General features: G+C 39.7%; 1 protein-coding gene across 4 annotated transcripts in view; it reads right to left on the bottom strand.

Annotated features, from left to right (window-relative positions):
- Window positions 1–357: 357 nt before the first annotated feature.
- VGLL4 (vestigial like family member 4) overlaps window positions 358–15,598 on the bottom strand; it is a 96,500-nt gene continuing 81,259 nt past the window's right edge. For all 4 annotated transcript variants that reach the window (XM_076345991.1, XM_076345992.1, XM_076345990.1 and 1 more), the window contains 3 exons: window positions 8,446–8,668; window positions 5,099–5,219; window positions 358–3,197 (listed from right to left, as the gene is read on the bottom strand). In XM_076345991.1, the coding sequence (XP_076202106.1) occupies window positions 2,929–3,197; window positions 5,099–5,219; window positions 8,446–8,668 (613 nt within the window). In that variant the 3' untranslated portion in view covers window positions 358–2,928. The remainder of the gene's footprint in view (window positions 3,198–5,098; window positions 5,220–8,445; window positions 8,669–15,598) is intronic.

The raw sequence follows: 15,598 nt of genomic DNA, 5'->3' as shown, positions 1-15,598 counted from the left end.
CTGCTTCAGCCCCGTATGGAGAGCAACACTGGGCTCACAGACCTGATCAGTGAGCCTGCTGCCAGCGTGTGCTCAGCGGCCAGGGATGTCCTCCTAAAGCCGGGGCTATTTCTGCCCAGCTCTGCTGTGGCAGCAACAGGTTCCCTTTGTAGTTGTAAAGACTGTTTCTTGTAGGAAAAAAACCCAACAGACCATTGCTACGCCAGCCCCTTCGATGGGGTCACAGTCCTAAAGGACTGGGTTTCCTCAGAAGGAAAACATGGCACGAACAGCAGTTTGTTTCTGCTTCCAGCTCGTGAAGTACAGAAACCAGCTTCCTCTCTTAGTGACCAATACAGAAGAGTATGTACACACCTGTGATTTAAGAGCACTTTATTGTTCTTTAAGGCTACTTTTAAGTACAAAAAAAAAAAGATGGCCTGCCAAACCTTTTTTTTTCCCAGGTGAAACAAGGCCACAAAAGAATGGTATATTACAGATTTACAAACACAGAGAGAATCTTTCAAACTGAACTGTAGATAACCTGGCTCTGTGAAGAAACTTCACCACGTCTCACGAGGGTGAGTTCAGTTTAGTTTCCTTCCACCTCCCCCCAACCCTTTGGCTTTCGTGACATTATTGTGTCTAATATATGTTTTACTGGACATATCACATTAAATCTTTATTGCCCTCAAATCCATTTACCTATCTCAGATAAGTAAACGTAACCTTGTAAAACAGCTATTATTGAAAATATTAGCTTTAAAAACATTATCTTATTTGTGTTTACAAAGAAATATAGGAGTCACATTTTCCACAGAGTCCATCTACAGTATTAGTATTTTACTGTTACAATGCTCAGTAGCCTGTAGCAATAACAAACTAGTGGCTATTAATGCTAATGCAGTGTTCTCATAGAATAACTGTGTTCCTGCACTTTTACTGTATTACAGACAAATCTACAACAAAAAAAAAGATCAACTTTTTTCTCCAAACAAAAAAAATGAATGATTACAATAAAGGAAAGGGAAAAATTAAATAGCTACATATCATTAACAAATTAATTGTTCCTCAAAAAATACCTACAAATTTCTCTGTACATTCTTTACGCACAGCGTAACGATGGTCTTAAAGTTACCTATATAAAAAAGTGTTCTTTTAACAATCTTCCTACAGAGAGTAGGGTACTGAATGCCAAAGCAAGTAAGCGTTGACTACCCAGTAAGATGGTAGTGAAATGTCTAAAACTGGGGGCCTAGGTGGTTTTTTTTGTCGTTTTTTTTAAATTTTTTTAAAGAAAATTGAGCAGCCACCTTCTCAACAAGAGTAAGAGCCAATCTCCCGATCTCTTTCTACCCTGCACCTTTTCCAAATTAAATAGCTTAACTTTAAAAAAAAAAAACAAACACATAAAATAAAAGCCACAATGGACCCAATACTGTAACATAGTCCATAATACATCACGTGTAGTTCATCTTCCAACTAGTTCTAACTTTCTACACTGAACCAATCATTTCAGGTAACCCAGTATAAAAAAAAGCCCTAGTTGCAACTGTACTGGGAAGATGGAATGTATGGGGGAGAGTAGTTACACTTAACAAGAAGAAGAGAAGCTCTTAGTACTAGCACAGCTGTGGTTTTATGCCCGCCTCTATTGCCTAATTTCTAGTTAGTAGCTATTAATATAGCAAACGGTAATAAATGCAGTAATACCTGTATAAAGTTTTCTAATGGAGGAATGTATGCTGCAACTTGGCATAGGTTTATGAATAAGCTTAAAAAAATTAAAGATCATATTTCACAAACTGTAACAATCTGTTGTCCAGCCAAGATACGTAACGGTAGCAGTTTCTGCAGCTAGTTAAAGGTGGATTACACAGACTTAGTTTTAGGAAGCAAATTCCTGTTAAGCAGACAGTGCTGCAGACAGAAACAATTACTCAGTCATGCGCAAAGCTATAGCATCCTGTACCACGCATCATATATCTCTAAACTGCGTCACTTGAGGCCTGTCCTGAGGCTGTCCTCTTTTGCTGGCTGCTACTAAAGTGAATATCAAATACAAATATCATAGAGTACAACTGTACCAGCAGTAAGTATATCTAGGATTGTTACTGACAAAAATAAACTAATTCTGAAGAAAAGCTAATAAGTATTATGATTCTTACTGTCTATACATTAATAGATACCAGCTATTTTTCATAAAACATGCATCGTTAAGCACTATTGAACCCTCCAACCTCAGCTCTATTCTAACAAACTGCAGTGTTTAGGAAAAAATGCCCGTGTTCTGTAAATTATGCAGTCCAGTTGCAAGCACTAAGCACCTGAAATCTAAAGAGAGAAAGACCTATAACCTGTATGAGACTTCCCCTTCCAAAGCTGTTCTGCTTTAAGAAAAATCAAACTGATAGAAATGTCATCCTTAAACCCTTTTTTCAGCAGTTTGCCCTCAAAATATTAGCATCTTCCAGAAAGTTGCTATGCAACTTCAGTCCTCCTCCAATAGTGCAAATCATACATGACAGTTCTTTTCAAGTATATACATACAAAATTACTTCACAGAGGGAAAAAAAAAAGGGGGGGGGGGCAATGTAAGCAAACCAGACAAATTCTAGTCTCAAGAAGCTAATAAAAGCAAAAAGCATTTGGGTCAACCAACTAAGTGTAATGGCTTTTGTGGATTAGCGTGCATTATTTTTTTTTAAGGGGCAGCAGATTTGCATCAGAGGTTTCTTTGGTAATTGAGGCAGGAAAAAAGGATGCTACATCGTATGAATCTTTATGAAATAGTTCCTGCTATCATCTTTAAGGGCACCCTTTTACAAATAAAAAGTGAGTACACAAAAACATGTGTTGAAAACTAATCTCCCCTCCCCCAACACTATTTTAAGCACTGTTCAAAGCTCAGTCAAACCATGCAAATTCACAAACGTAACGGTCCTCTCTTCATGAGACCACCGAGGGCGAGTGATTATGATTGACCATATGAGAGGAAGGGGAAGACTGGCTGCGCCGTGAAGCAGACTCGGGACTGCTAGAGACTCCGTCCTTCGCAGCTTTAATCTGAAGCCATGTATCCCCGAGTGCTTTGGCAAAGTGGTCGTCAACTGATCCTGTGATGGACACAGAGTTTGCCACTGGCTCAGGCTCCTTGTAATTCTTGCCAAGGCTTCGGCGGAAGTGCTCTTCCACCACTGGGTCACAGGCAGTGGTAGCTGGATGGGGAAAGGAGGCAGAAGATGCATTATTTCAGCGCAGAATCCTGGCACCAAGTACTGGATTCAGAACCCGTATTTTCTCCCATTTTCCTATCACCTCAGCATAAAGCAAGACTTGTTACAGCGTTACAGAACTGGTAGTGAATGGGGTGGGGAAAAAGATGGAAGGACTTAAAATGACAAAAAAAAAAGGAATAAATGGAGTTAGTTTTGCATTTCTGTGACCTGCATCATGCCAGATAAGCATTTTATATATAATTATAGTTCTCCCTCAGGCTAGTAACAGCTACAGCTCTGACTCTGTGGAAACCCTCTCCCAAAACAATCACACAGAACTTACATTGAGGCTTAAATAGAGTTAAAGATGGAAACAGTTCTTTAAAATCAGCTCCCAAGCCTGCTGATACCAGTCAGATGTGAGGAGACCCCATCCTAAATTACAGCACGCCAAAAGCTGATTTCAGGGTTTCATCTTACTTGACGTGCTTGTGCTAGGAGCCAGTCAGAAAACTAAATGAATCATTACCTCTGCATTAGGAACTACAAGCATTAAAATGGTGTACTACTATTACAAGAGGAACAAAGAACCTTAAAAATCAGGTTTTGAATGATAATAGTAATAATTCCTCAGACTAAATATGAGAGAGTTGCAGTTTTACAATTTAGAAACAAAATCTGTGTCTCTAAATGAGATTTATCTTTCAAAAATCCTTAAAGCTGTCGAGATCCATGCCATTGTCCTTCATGCTACAGCAAGACTTGATTGATCCTAAAATAAATGTCGCGCACAAAGACCTCTTCAAGTGACAAGAGACAAATATTTCCTGAAAACATTAACAACTATTCCAAAGCCCATGTAAATACAGCTGGGGGCTCAAAGAAGCAGCTCTCCTTAGACAAGTAACAGCAGTTTTCTAGAAAACTTCCAACATCCTAGATCTCTAACTACTGACTTCTCTAATTGTGTAATATATCCTCTCCAGGGTCTCACTTCAGCTTCTAATTCCAGCTTTCAACAATACATTGATCTTTTTTAAAATATATATATAATCATCATCATCATCTTACTACGGACTTTTAGGTTGCTACCTATGTCATACCGGTATTGTTACATCAACACATTCTGGTTGATGAAGCCTCACTGCCATGGCCTTTTGGAAATGCTGTGTGTTAAAGCTATGCATCAGCAGGTATATGACTTGAAATGAAAAGGGCTGTGTTTCCCCCCGTCGCACACACAGTGAGAGAAAGTGAAGAGAAACAGCCCAAGGTTCCCCAGCAAGTACTGCATGAAACGATTTCATGCAAAGTACGAATTGCACAGAAGGTAGAAAGCTAAAGCTCCCTGCTTGGGTTGCTATAGCAACCGCCCTCCTCCAAAGCTTTTTGTGTTCTCCATGAGAGAAAGGTGGAGGGTATGTGCTTTGGAAGAGTATTTGTATCTGCAGGAAAAGATTTTCGTGACTGCAGCTGAATCATAAAAGTCTACTGACTACTGAAAGGCTGGGGGAACTACAGCTCCTAAAATAAGAGCATGGTTGGATCTGCTGGCCCTGTCTGCTGTTTGTCAGTTAGACTAAAATAAACATAATGACTTATTTGTCTGTGTGGGGTGTTTGTTTTTTTAAAGCAGCTTTTCAAAACAAGAAAAAAGAACACCTCTCTCCCCCTAAGTTTGAACTGGTGCTTTCTACCACAGCATAGGATTGACGGTTAGAAAGACTGCCGAGGGGACCTGTGCTAGCATGTCTCTGCGTAGACAGGATACAAAGAGGTGTTTATTGTTTCACCTCCTTTTATTCCTGTTAATACATCAGTGCCTACACAGTTACGGTTAGCGAGACGATTTTGTTCTCCAATTCTAATCAGGCAGTTAAGAGTGTGGACATGTAACTTACTGCTAGAGGGTCTTCTGTAGGCAGGCATTGCTGAACCGCAGCCACTGTGAGCGATGGGGCAATGAGAGAGGTTACAGTTCCGGTTGTTCGCGGAAGCACAGGTGATTACGGATGGACGGTTCTAACATGGAAGAAAAAGGAAAACCGTCACTCGCTCCGGCAATTGGCCAAAGCCATATTAGCAGCAGTTCACTGCGTAATCACTTGAGATGTACACTGAACTGAATCCCAGCAGTGAAATAACCCATAAACTATCCAATTCAATAAAGCGTATTAAAACCCAAAATATTCGGCTATTACTTTGTCTGATTTAATAAAAAAAGCCACATTGCATTTCCATAATGGTTCTTAGTTATTTAAGTGGCAAGCAGCCATATAGAAAAAGGGCGGTATAAAAGCAAATCATTAAAAGCACTGAAGTGATTTTACAGTGACTGTTTCAACTTCACAGGCATTACATATGCAGAACTAAATGTCAACACATTAAGTATTGGTTTCATTCTATGTCCACGTATCCTCGTGATTCCAGGACTCAGAAGGGCCTTACAAATTTTGCAGGTATTTGTCTTCCTAGTGTTAATCAAGTTTTAGTGTTATCACTTTTCATTCAGCAGTTAAGTTCTCCTAGCCTAACTCTGTATTTCGTACTTCAGCCACAAAACAGTAAGATGTAAAACACGAAGAGCTCCTGCGCGAGACTTGACCGCAAGTACTTTCCTGTTGTAATTAATTTGCCTTTCCAGCACTACTTAATAAACATCATCCTTTTTCATTCTCAACACATGCAAATTCCCCAAAATGTCTAGTCACATAATCTTAATTCTGCAATGTATACTTTGTACAAAGTATAAAAATAAAACTCTTCTTATAGTTGTCTACTATGCAAATGTGACATTGAAACAAGGCCTTAGGACAAGAAATGTCCCAGTTTCTCCAGGTGGCTGAAGGGAAATAACACAGGTATTGAACTAGTTTTGCTTTGCATCTTTGTTATGTTTTATGACGCAAGGAAGAGTCCATTTTGCTATACTCAATGCAAGTTAATTGTTAAGGGTCCAAAAGATTAACAGAATTGATGTAGTTAACACAGTTTTAATTTCTTGTCCATTGTACAAATCTGTGCAGCAACCCACAAAAATCACTACTTTCCCTACCACCGTACAAAGTCAACGAGGAAGGGAAGAGTTTTCATTGTTCAGTGGTACTTTAGTCTAGACAGAGTAAGAGCAAGACCGAAGTAAGAGAGATGAGCTTTCAAGGGGAGGTTTAATGCTATTTGTCTAGACACAACGGGAATGATGCTATTTACATCTTCTTTACTTTCTTTACTTTGCTGTCAGCACAGAAGAAAAAAAGTGAATCATTTCATTTTTTCTGTAAGCAGTTCACATGTGGAAGTATTTATTTTCTTTTTTATAGGGGCCAAGATTTTGAGCATCTGTGAAGCGGTTTTTGAGAAGTGTATACGTGCTTATCGCTTCAGAAGAGTATTTTAGACATGCAAGAGGTGGGAAGTAGAGAGAGGCAATAAAAGAGCTTGTCTCAAGAATGCATGTACCAACACCACAAAGGATCTGAGAGGCAGGATAAGGCATCTTACAGAATCCCCTGGTATGGTTCTGCGTGTACAGCTGCACTGAGCAGACTATACACATTTATATGAAAATATTGAGATAAGCTGAGAATTTAGTAACAGTGACTATAGAAGCTGACTAACCCCACGCTGCCTAAAAGAAGAAGGTGTTTTTCTCCCACTTCTTTATTAGGAAAAAAGTAAGATGAAATCCCATTCAACATGTTAAGTTAAAAAAAAAACAAAACAAAACAAAACAACAAATCATTAAACTAGGATTTCTTATTTTCAAGACACGTTTTTCTTTGTATGATTCCTACTCTGTGCTCTTAGCAAGGTCTTACCTCAACATCCTATTTTTCCAAGAAAACAGATTGTAATCTAGCTCAAAACATCAAAGATAACGAGAGAGAGAGGAATCTGGTAATGGGCAACAGGAATCGGCCCAAGTCAAACACACCAAAATAGAAGAGTGTCAGTGGTGTTAGCTGCTAAGCTGAGAGGCGACGGTAATACCATCAAAGGGCACCAGTGTCGTCAGTGGAAGCCTGTCCCTTCCTCCTCTGTCATCACTGAACGCCGAGAGCAAAGAAGAGCTGTTCTGCACGGAACAATAACTCTGCAATCTGCGTGCCAAATGATGCAAGATATCAGCAACACTAGCGTAAAGCTAGGCATTTTGGCATAGCAAAATGCAAAAGACTAGCGTACGTAGCCAGCCACCATGAAAATCTACACAGTAGATGTAAAGTATACGGCTCCAGTGAAAAGCAGCTTTCATAAATTGCATATGAAAAAGCCCGACCTCTGAAAGATCATCCACTCAAAGTGTTTACCCTCTGCAGGGCATCACGGTAGGGGAGGAAGGAAGGAAGGAAGGACGGACGGAAGAGCTTGGGTACACTTTAATTTCTCAACACTAACAGCTCATCACAACTCAATTATCTTGCTTTGTCTCTCCACTTGTGAGAGGGATGAGTCTGACCTAGAAGAAAACTTACTGTATAAACTGCATAGAGATGGCTCATCTTCAGCAGTTCTGAAGGAAAACAAATACAATGTACAAGACGGCAAGCCAAAAACCCAACAACCAGGCAAAAACAAAACAAAACAAAGAAAACCACTCCAGCATATGGAAATAAACTATAAAATAATCAAAAATCATTACTTCGTTTTAGGGAAAGTCATTATGAAATAGTGATACAACACTGCCCTGAACAACGCAATGAATGCTTTTGGCTGGCTAAAACAACTAAGGTCATTCCAGCTTCTTTCACCTGGGAAATTCAGTGCAAAATTCTCCTTTATGCCCTTTCTGTCTTGCACCTCTTCTTCAGCAGTCCCGGCGGGAGAGAGCTGGGACAGAGGGGAGGGAAGCACGCACTGATTGCCAAGAGGAGCACAGATGAACACCCTCTTTACCTGTGAACTGCATCAGTTATTGCCTAGCAGGTACTGGAGCTTCGCTCAGCCACAGACTTTGCATTCCCAAATAGAACACATGCATTCACAAGCTTAGCAAAGCATCAGAAAAAGCAGGAAGGCCAAGAATTCTGTGACAGATACATTTAAACATCAGCAATTTATTCAGATTAAACACAATGAGCTGTGACGTTCATTGTGCATTTTTAAAATACATTTTGCCTAAAGAGAAGTATCGCCTACCTATTGTAACTCACAATACGTTCTGCTTACATCTGGGAAGTCCTCATTGTGTCTACCGCAAGGATTCCTACAACCACCCAGAGTTTCTTGTCAACCTAGAAGCCAGTACCTGCTGCCGTTCCACAGAAGTCAGTGTAGGTGTGATGCCAACTGTTCGGGTTGCATCCATGCTGTTTTTGGTCAGTGCTAGAGGTTGATCCATGGTCAAGCTTGGGATTGAGGCATACATGTGATTGGCATGAAGGCTCATTGTGGGGGCAGCAGCCCGCTCTATTGGGCTGCGACTCCTTTCTCTGTGCTCCTTCCGATAATCTCCATTGGCAGTCTTGTTTCTAATACATGAAAGAGAAAAAAGTCAAAGGCCTTACTATTGTTACAAGCTATAATGAGACATGCAACATTAAATCCCTTTAAGAAACACGAGGCAATGCATTTTGCTTTGTGAGGAGGGGTATAGAATCCCTCAGTGAGGTATCCCTGGTCTATCCAGCCACCTCCCTGCAAAGATAAGCCAATGATTTACATTTGCAAGCTGTGGCAACCAACATTTTTTTTCAGCCTAGAATTTCTTCAGTTACTTATCTAAATGCACTGAGTTAAAGTAACGACTGATCATGTTTTGTTAAGATCAGACACCTCCTCATTTAACATACTGTTAATCCCACTCTGTCTCCTAACACTGCAATATTCACTAAGCATTGCTGAAGCCCAAGAAAAGTTTATTTTACTCAGAAGACAAGCGTTGATACCAGCAAAATGCAGTGAGTCAAGGCAGGAAGCAAAATTTTCAGAGCAGAAAATGAAGGAAAAGCAAACTACACTGCACTTATCCCAGAATCGTTTAATTACAACTGTTCTCTAAAAGAGTAATTTCAAACTACTACTGGACAGTAAATGTCAGGCTAATGATGTGAGTACATCTACTATCATTCACTGCAATTCAAATAACACTGATTTTGTACTTAAGTATGAGATAGTTCAGTTTCCATACAGCAATATAATTGTCATTAAAGGCAAACCAGTGAATCAAAGGATAGGTATTTCCTTCATACTGGTGAAGGCAGTCGTTCATAACCACTTACCTAGGTAAGCAGTGTTGGCAGTCTGGAACATACCAGTATTGTAAGAGTTAACACACTGCAATACCTAGTGCCTCAGTGTGAAATAGCAAGCTCGGTCTATCTTTCACATAAGAAAGAGGCGAGGAAGAAGCTGATCTGTGGAAAATACATTCCATCTTCAGAAGATTCTTGAAGTTATACTGAGGTGTCCTACATGTCCTGTGTATAAGTGGGTAAAATCCATTTACAAGGGGTTTTCCCCCACTTTTTAAGCATATCATAGCAAATTGATATGCAGGAGCAATCTTTAAAAATGATCTGATCAATACTGGGCAGAGACAGAAAAGGAATAGAAAAATGTTTTCTGTAATACTAGAAATTAAGATGTACAAATAGTATTCAGTATTGAAAGAAGTTAGAACTCCAAGAAGCTACTGCCTATTTCAGCATCTGAGAAAGTCTCTCGAAAAGGACTGCTAACAGCTGAGGGGAAAAAAAAAGCCCTGCCAACAGAGGAAAATAAGGAACCCCAAAGCTTACCAACAAAAATGCTACAGAAAAACCTCGCAGGTTTGTATAAATGAAGAAATTATGTAGATTAATCTAATGGTTACTTGTTGGTTTACATTAGTTAAAAACAGACAATAATATTACTCTGTCTTGAAGTTGATTTCTCCCTATCATCTAAAATCAAAACAGCACTGGTGTTCACGTTCACCCTCCAACACCACGCCACTACCTCCCACTGTTCACTTTTCAGCACGGCAGGCTCGCCCAGCACCCCTAACCCGGCGTGGCCACGCAGCCCTGCTGGCAGCCTCAGGGAGAAGCTAAAACCCCAGTACAGGGTGCGGGGATGCTCTGCCGTAACCCTGCCCGGGAGTCAGGGGTGGTTGCCGTGTTGCACGGCATTTGTTTAAGTGCCTTTTGAGACCGTGTAAGCTTTTAGCCTCAACAGCATCCTGTGGCAATGGATTCCACAGTTTAAACTACATGCTTTGTCAAGTTCCTTTTCTTCACGGGCTCTTTTTGCTTCTTCTTTAACCTAAAATCTAATGGCTTGGTCTGCTATTGCCCTAGTTCTTCTATTGGGAGAGAGAGAAAGCCATCGCTCCCTGCTTATCATCTTCATGCCACTCCTGAGTTCATCTCTCCGTTCAGCAACCTTTTTTCTCCAGGGAACTGCTTTCTTCAAATAAAAACCGTTCCCATAACTTTGTCATCCTTGTGGCCCCTCTCATGTAAGAGCTAGAAAAGCTGTAATCTTTCTTGAGATGAGGGTGCAGACCTCTGCTGTATTCAGGAACAGGACCCTTTGCTGAACTCCTCATGAGTCTTCAGTGCTATTCTTCAGCCTGCTCGAGAGTCACTTGGTTGTGTAAGTTAGAAAACTGCTATTGCTGCCTGAATCAAAACTCATTTATCGTGATACAAGCTAGGGTTAATACGGTACCAGGCAACCAGTGACTTGAGAACCTCAGGACACAGCTTATTCTCTACGCCAAATTCCCCTGACATGCTTAGGAGGGAACAGCCAACAGAATAACAATACAATTTGTAACCCTTCGGATCCCCCCGCCTATCGCTTCTCCCTTTTAACTAATTACAAATTAGTAGTTGCGGATTAGCAGAATCAACCATAAAATCTAACCTTTAAGGTTTCACAGCTGGTGCTCAAGATGTTCTCTGAAAATCATGTGTTTCTGGAATCCTCCTTTATAGGCCAGATTTAGACACAATAAAGCAGCACACAAACCACCAGGAAATACGTTCTCACAGTGCTACATTTCCATCTTTTGCCAGCTTTGGTACCATTTCAATTCACAAGACTACTTTGCAGTATCAGCATTCAGAAGAAAGAAGTTTAGAATTGCATTGCTCTGAGCTAATGACTGATGCAAATGTGTGACTTAATGGCAGCACGACAGGCTCTATATTTAAAGTACAGTAGCCTCATCTTGAATTACAGTACCGAAACAGCTACTGAACGCAACAACTAATCCTTCACCACCCCTTAGGAAGCAAGTATGGAACTTCATAAATAGTACGCCTTTGCAGGCTGTTTTTGTACCTGGACAACAGCCATTAGATACCCTCGGAAATAATACGTGAAAAGACATTGCTAAAATCATTGTTCAAGTGATAAAGGCAATGCTGTGTGGAGACGGCTCATTCATCTTGCTGCAATGCAGTATCTTTGGTGGCTGCAAGCCAAAATCTTACTTCTCAAATAAATATTGTCTGGTCTACTACAGTTTAAATAACCATTTGGAGGCGGCAAAACGACATCCAGCTCCAGTACATTCCTACTTTTCACTGCCTCAAAGGGAAAAAATAATCCCTGTTCAGAATGATTATATTCTGTTTTAATAAGCACAAGCTGATTTTCAAAGAAAAAACTTTGTTTTCTCCACCAAAAATACTTGTAAAATGAAATAAAAAATGTAGCTACACCAGTTGTTTGGGTTTTTTTTCTTAGAACTGGGATTTCAACAACTTAGTGCTGCAGTTATTGGGGGGGGGAGGGGCAGCTCTCAAGCAACCAGCGATGAACAAACCTACTGAAATTCCCAAGCAAAAGAGATTTTCCATTTTACACAATAGCACCTATTTCACTCATCCTCGCTTTAAACGAAAAGTCACAGCAAAATAAATAATGACCTTTTCTGCAAAGATTTTTGGAAGACGGGACCAAGAAACTGGGAAATAGGATCAGTCTGACGTCAGGAAGCGCAGCACAGTAGGCAGACCTTCCCTAAAGATACCTAAAATTATTGAGTTATCTCAGTAATCTCAGCAGACCACACCCTAGCCCTTTCTGCCAGCAAGTAATTCCCTCTTCCTAAATTAGAACAACTCCTCTTCCGGGCAGGGAACTGTTTATGCTCAACTCCTCAAAAATCCTCTCCTCATCTACCCTCAACTATATAGTCTTAGCAAAAAAACGAAAAATACCTGAAGCTTCTACTTCCACATCAGGTATTTTTTCTGAGCCCAGCTGAAAATTTTACAGCACTGTGTAGAAGAGTAACATGATAGCTCTGCCCTTGTGAAAATATACCAGCACTTCTGAGTCCCTCCTATTTAAATATAAATAGCAAATCCTACAGACATCTGACTCCACTTGTATAACAATTGTACATAAAATTATTTATAGAGTATTCATCAATTTCATATTACTAAATAATTTAGTTTAAAATGTAACTTTAAAAATAATTTTCTATTAGAAACTGAAAGTTTCTTACAATTTATTATCATTATTATTGAGAGGAGTAATTCTTGTTTCGATATTAGATGCTTTGTCTGAAGGGGCAATCAAAATTGCATATGTTTGAAGATAACTGTTTCACTAAAGTGAATTAGCTTAAAAATTCCACACGCAGTGAACAAGTAGAGAGATGCATCTCTTAGTTCAAACGTAAGGGCAGAAAATTACAAGGAAGGATTTCTGACCATGTTTGAAAAATAATTTAAAAATATATACCACAAATAAATCCAGCTGCCCAAACAGCTTTACCATTCCCCAACTCCCACTTTGACTAAAAATCAGCATATGTAACTCTGGACTCCATCTTCAGTGGTGAACGTGCCAGTGCATCTCCACTGGCTGAAAAAATAGCTGGCAATTAATATCGGTGAGAACCTGAGCAAACATCAGGCAGTGGGACGCTATTACATCAGCCATACCCATCACCCTTACTCCCCTTCTAACAGAGGTATTCATGCTACTTGGAGGTTTATTTTAGCAAAATTATACACGATTCCAACCTTAAATTCATTGCTCCAACACTTGAAAAACAGACATTGTTTTCCATGTTTCTCCCCAATGAATCATAACCAAGGCTCCAGCACTTACCAAGCATCATGTGCTCAGATGGATGTCATACCAAAACCACACACATCCTGACTGTTAGCTGAAAGTCTGCTTCAGTTTGGTTCTAAATAATGTTTGTTAATTGAAAGCAATGTTTCAGTCCTCCTCAGGAACCAGTTCAAAGGTAGCTAAAATGCATTGTTCTTAGTATTTTTTTTGTTGTACAACCTTTAAATGCGGCTGTTCTGTTCGCTGGCACAGAGTGGCAGTAATTCACACTCATCCTACAGGAACAGACTAACTCTGCCAGCTGCTTAAGGAAAAGGAAAAAAAAAAAAGAGGCCCACCGAAGGGGACAGTGTTGCTTGCACTCACTTCCAGCCTGCAGATCCTTAAGGAACAGATGCCAAAAGTATTACTGTACCTCCAAGTGAAGAAATCACAGACGTTTCACACTCCTGTTGGCAGAAATAGAGCTCTAACTCGAAATGGTTGTACTGTAGGAGCGCATTTCACTTGCAGAAAGAACAAGTATCCACTTGCAGTGCTTTTTAATTCTCATGTAAGATGTTTTTCTTTATACAAACACAATGCATAATATTACTTAAGAGTAAACTTTCATTTGTGTAACCTAATTCAAATACGATTTTAGTATTTTCAGCATCCTTATAATATTCATTTTCTAACACCCTCTACTGTATTTATTCACAAACTCTTAAGTCTGAAAGAGGACAGCTGCTTTCCTTAAAGACAACTTAAGGATTTATAATCCACTGATATAAAGTATCTTCTCCACCTGATGGGGATCATTCCCTGCAGAAGTATCTACTTGCACACATTAATTCTGTTACTGTGAGGTGGGAAAACAAGAATTTAAGGTGGAATTTCAAAATACAGTGATATATATCCAGAGGGAAAAATCCTAAGTTTCACTTACTCGGAATTTTTTAAGCAATCCAAATTCACTAAAAAAACCCCAAACAAAACCTGAAAGTATTAGCAGTTTGCTCTTTGAGCGTCAGCCAATTATCTAAAGTATTCATAACATGAAAAAATACTCCAAACAGCCCAATACGCTCTTCAAACCACATCAACTTTGAATGGCTGCCACCTAAATACATAACCCTTTTTCATCCCGTTCTATTAGCTTTATGCTTCCCTGTTACTTTGAGTAGCCTTTTCATTTTATGGCTTAGTACTCCATCCCAAAAAGCTTTCAAGTAGGCAACTTGCAAGAGATTATTGTTTTTGCAAGAATCACTTCCTCCACAGAACCTGGACATCTGATATGGCTTCCTGAGAAAGATCAAGAATGCCCTCCCTTTTTGCCATTGCTGTATTTAAACATTATTTGTACAGTATATATTCCCCCCTGCAGGAAATCTTTTGGACAAACTAAAGATTATGTTCAGACCGATGCACAGATAAAACTGACGACTGATCTTCCATTAACACCTTTCTCGAAGCAGCACTACAGCAGCTATGCCTCCTGCTGTGGTTCTGGAGGGCTCCAGAACAGCAGTTTGCTAGCCAGCTGGCTACAAAGGGGTTCTTTAACCCAGGTCTGTAGCTGGCAAATCCTCCGTTTCTTCCCCCATTCAAGTGTGGTTAACAAGGAAAGAAGCAGGTGGCTAAATCTTCACTTTCTGCCTCCGGCTAGAAACAACTCAGCAAAGGCACCCAGGATTTTAAGCGCTGCCTCAAAGCTTCTCCAGCCACCAATAATTAAATTTAACTCTTCCCAGAAAAGAGCTTTTGTTCTTTTGAATTTTTCAACTTGAGCATCAGGCCCTGTTTGGAGAATTAAGCATCATATTTACACAAGTTCTTTCAGAGTCAGAAGTACGCGTGCACCAACCGTACCTATTTTTCCCTGCTCTCTCCACCCCTCTCTGATCAGAATCCTGCAGTTCCTTCACCTAAAAAATTTCAAGTCACAAAAATTTTTTTCCAGCTTAGTGCTACAGCGAATGGAAAGACCTTTGAGATGAGAAGTCAAAGTAAAACCATTGAAAACATACTAACAAGAAATAGGATAATCTTACATATAAACAAACATAAGTCAGACTTTCTATATTTATCCTCACCAAAACAAGATTTTCAGAGATAAAATCTTGGACCAGATAGTTACTTGCAAATGTAATCAACCAGGAGAACAGATTTCACAGTAAAAGAAATAAATTAATAATAAGCCGTGAAATGCATAAAGGAGTCTCCCATTACTGCCTGCCTGCACCAAGCAAAAATATTCAGATACAGAAGAGCTTCCCATCCTGAAGGCTAAATATTCACAAGTATGAAAGAATGCAAGCGAACCACATGATGTAAGACCTTAGTCAAAAGCCAAACCCACAAAACTGAAATCTAAATCTAATGTACAGTAAAAT

Source organism: Aptenodytes patagonicus, chromosome 8 (assembly GCF_965638725.1).
Source record: "Aptenodytes patagonicus chromosome 8, bAptPat1.pri.cur, whole genome shotgun sequence".
NCBI classification, from domain to species: Eukaryota; Metazoa; Chordata; class Aves; order Sphenisciformes; family Spheniscidae; genus Aptenodytes; species Aptenodytes patagonicus.
Note: the sequence above shows the minus strand (reverse complement) of the source record. Positions and strands in the feature narration are given on the sequence as shown.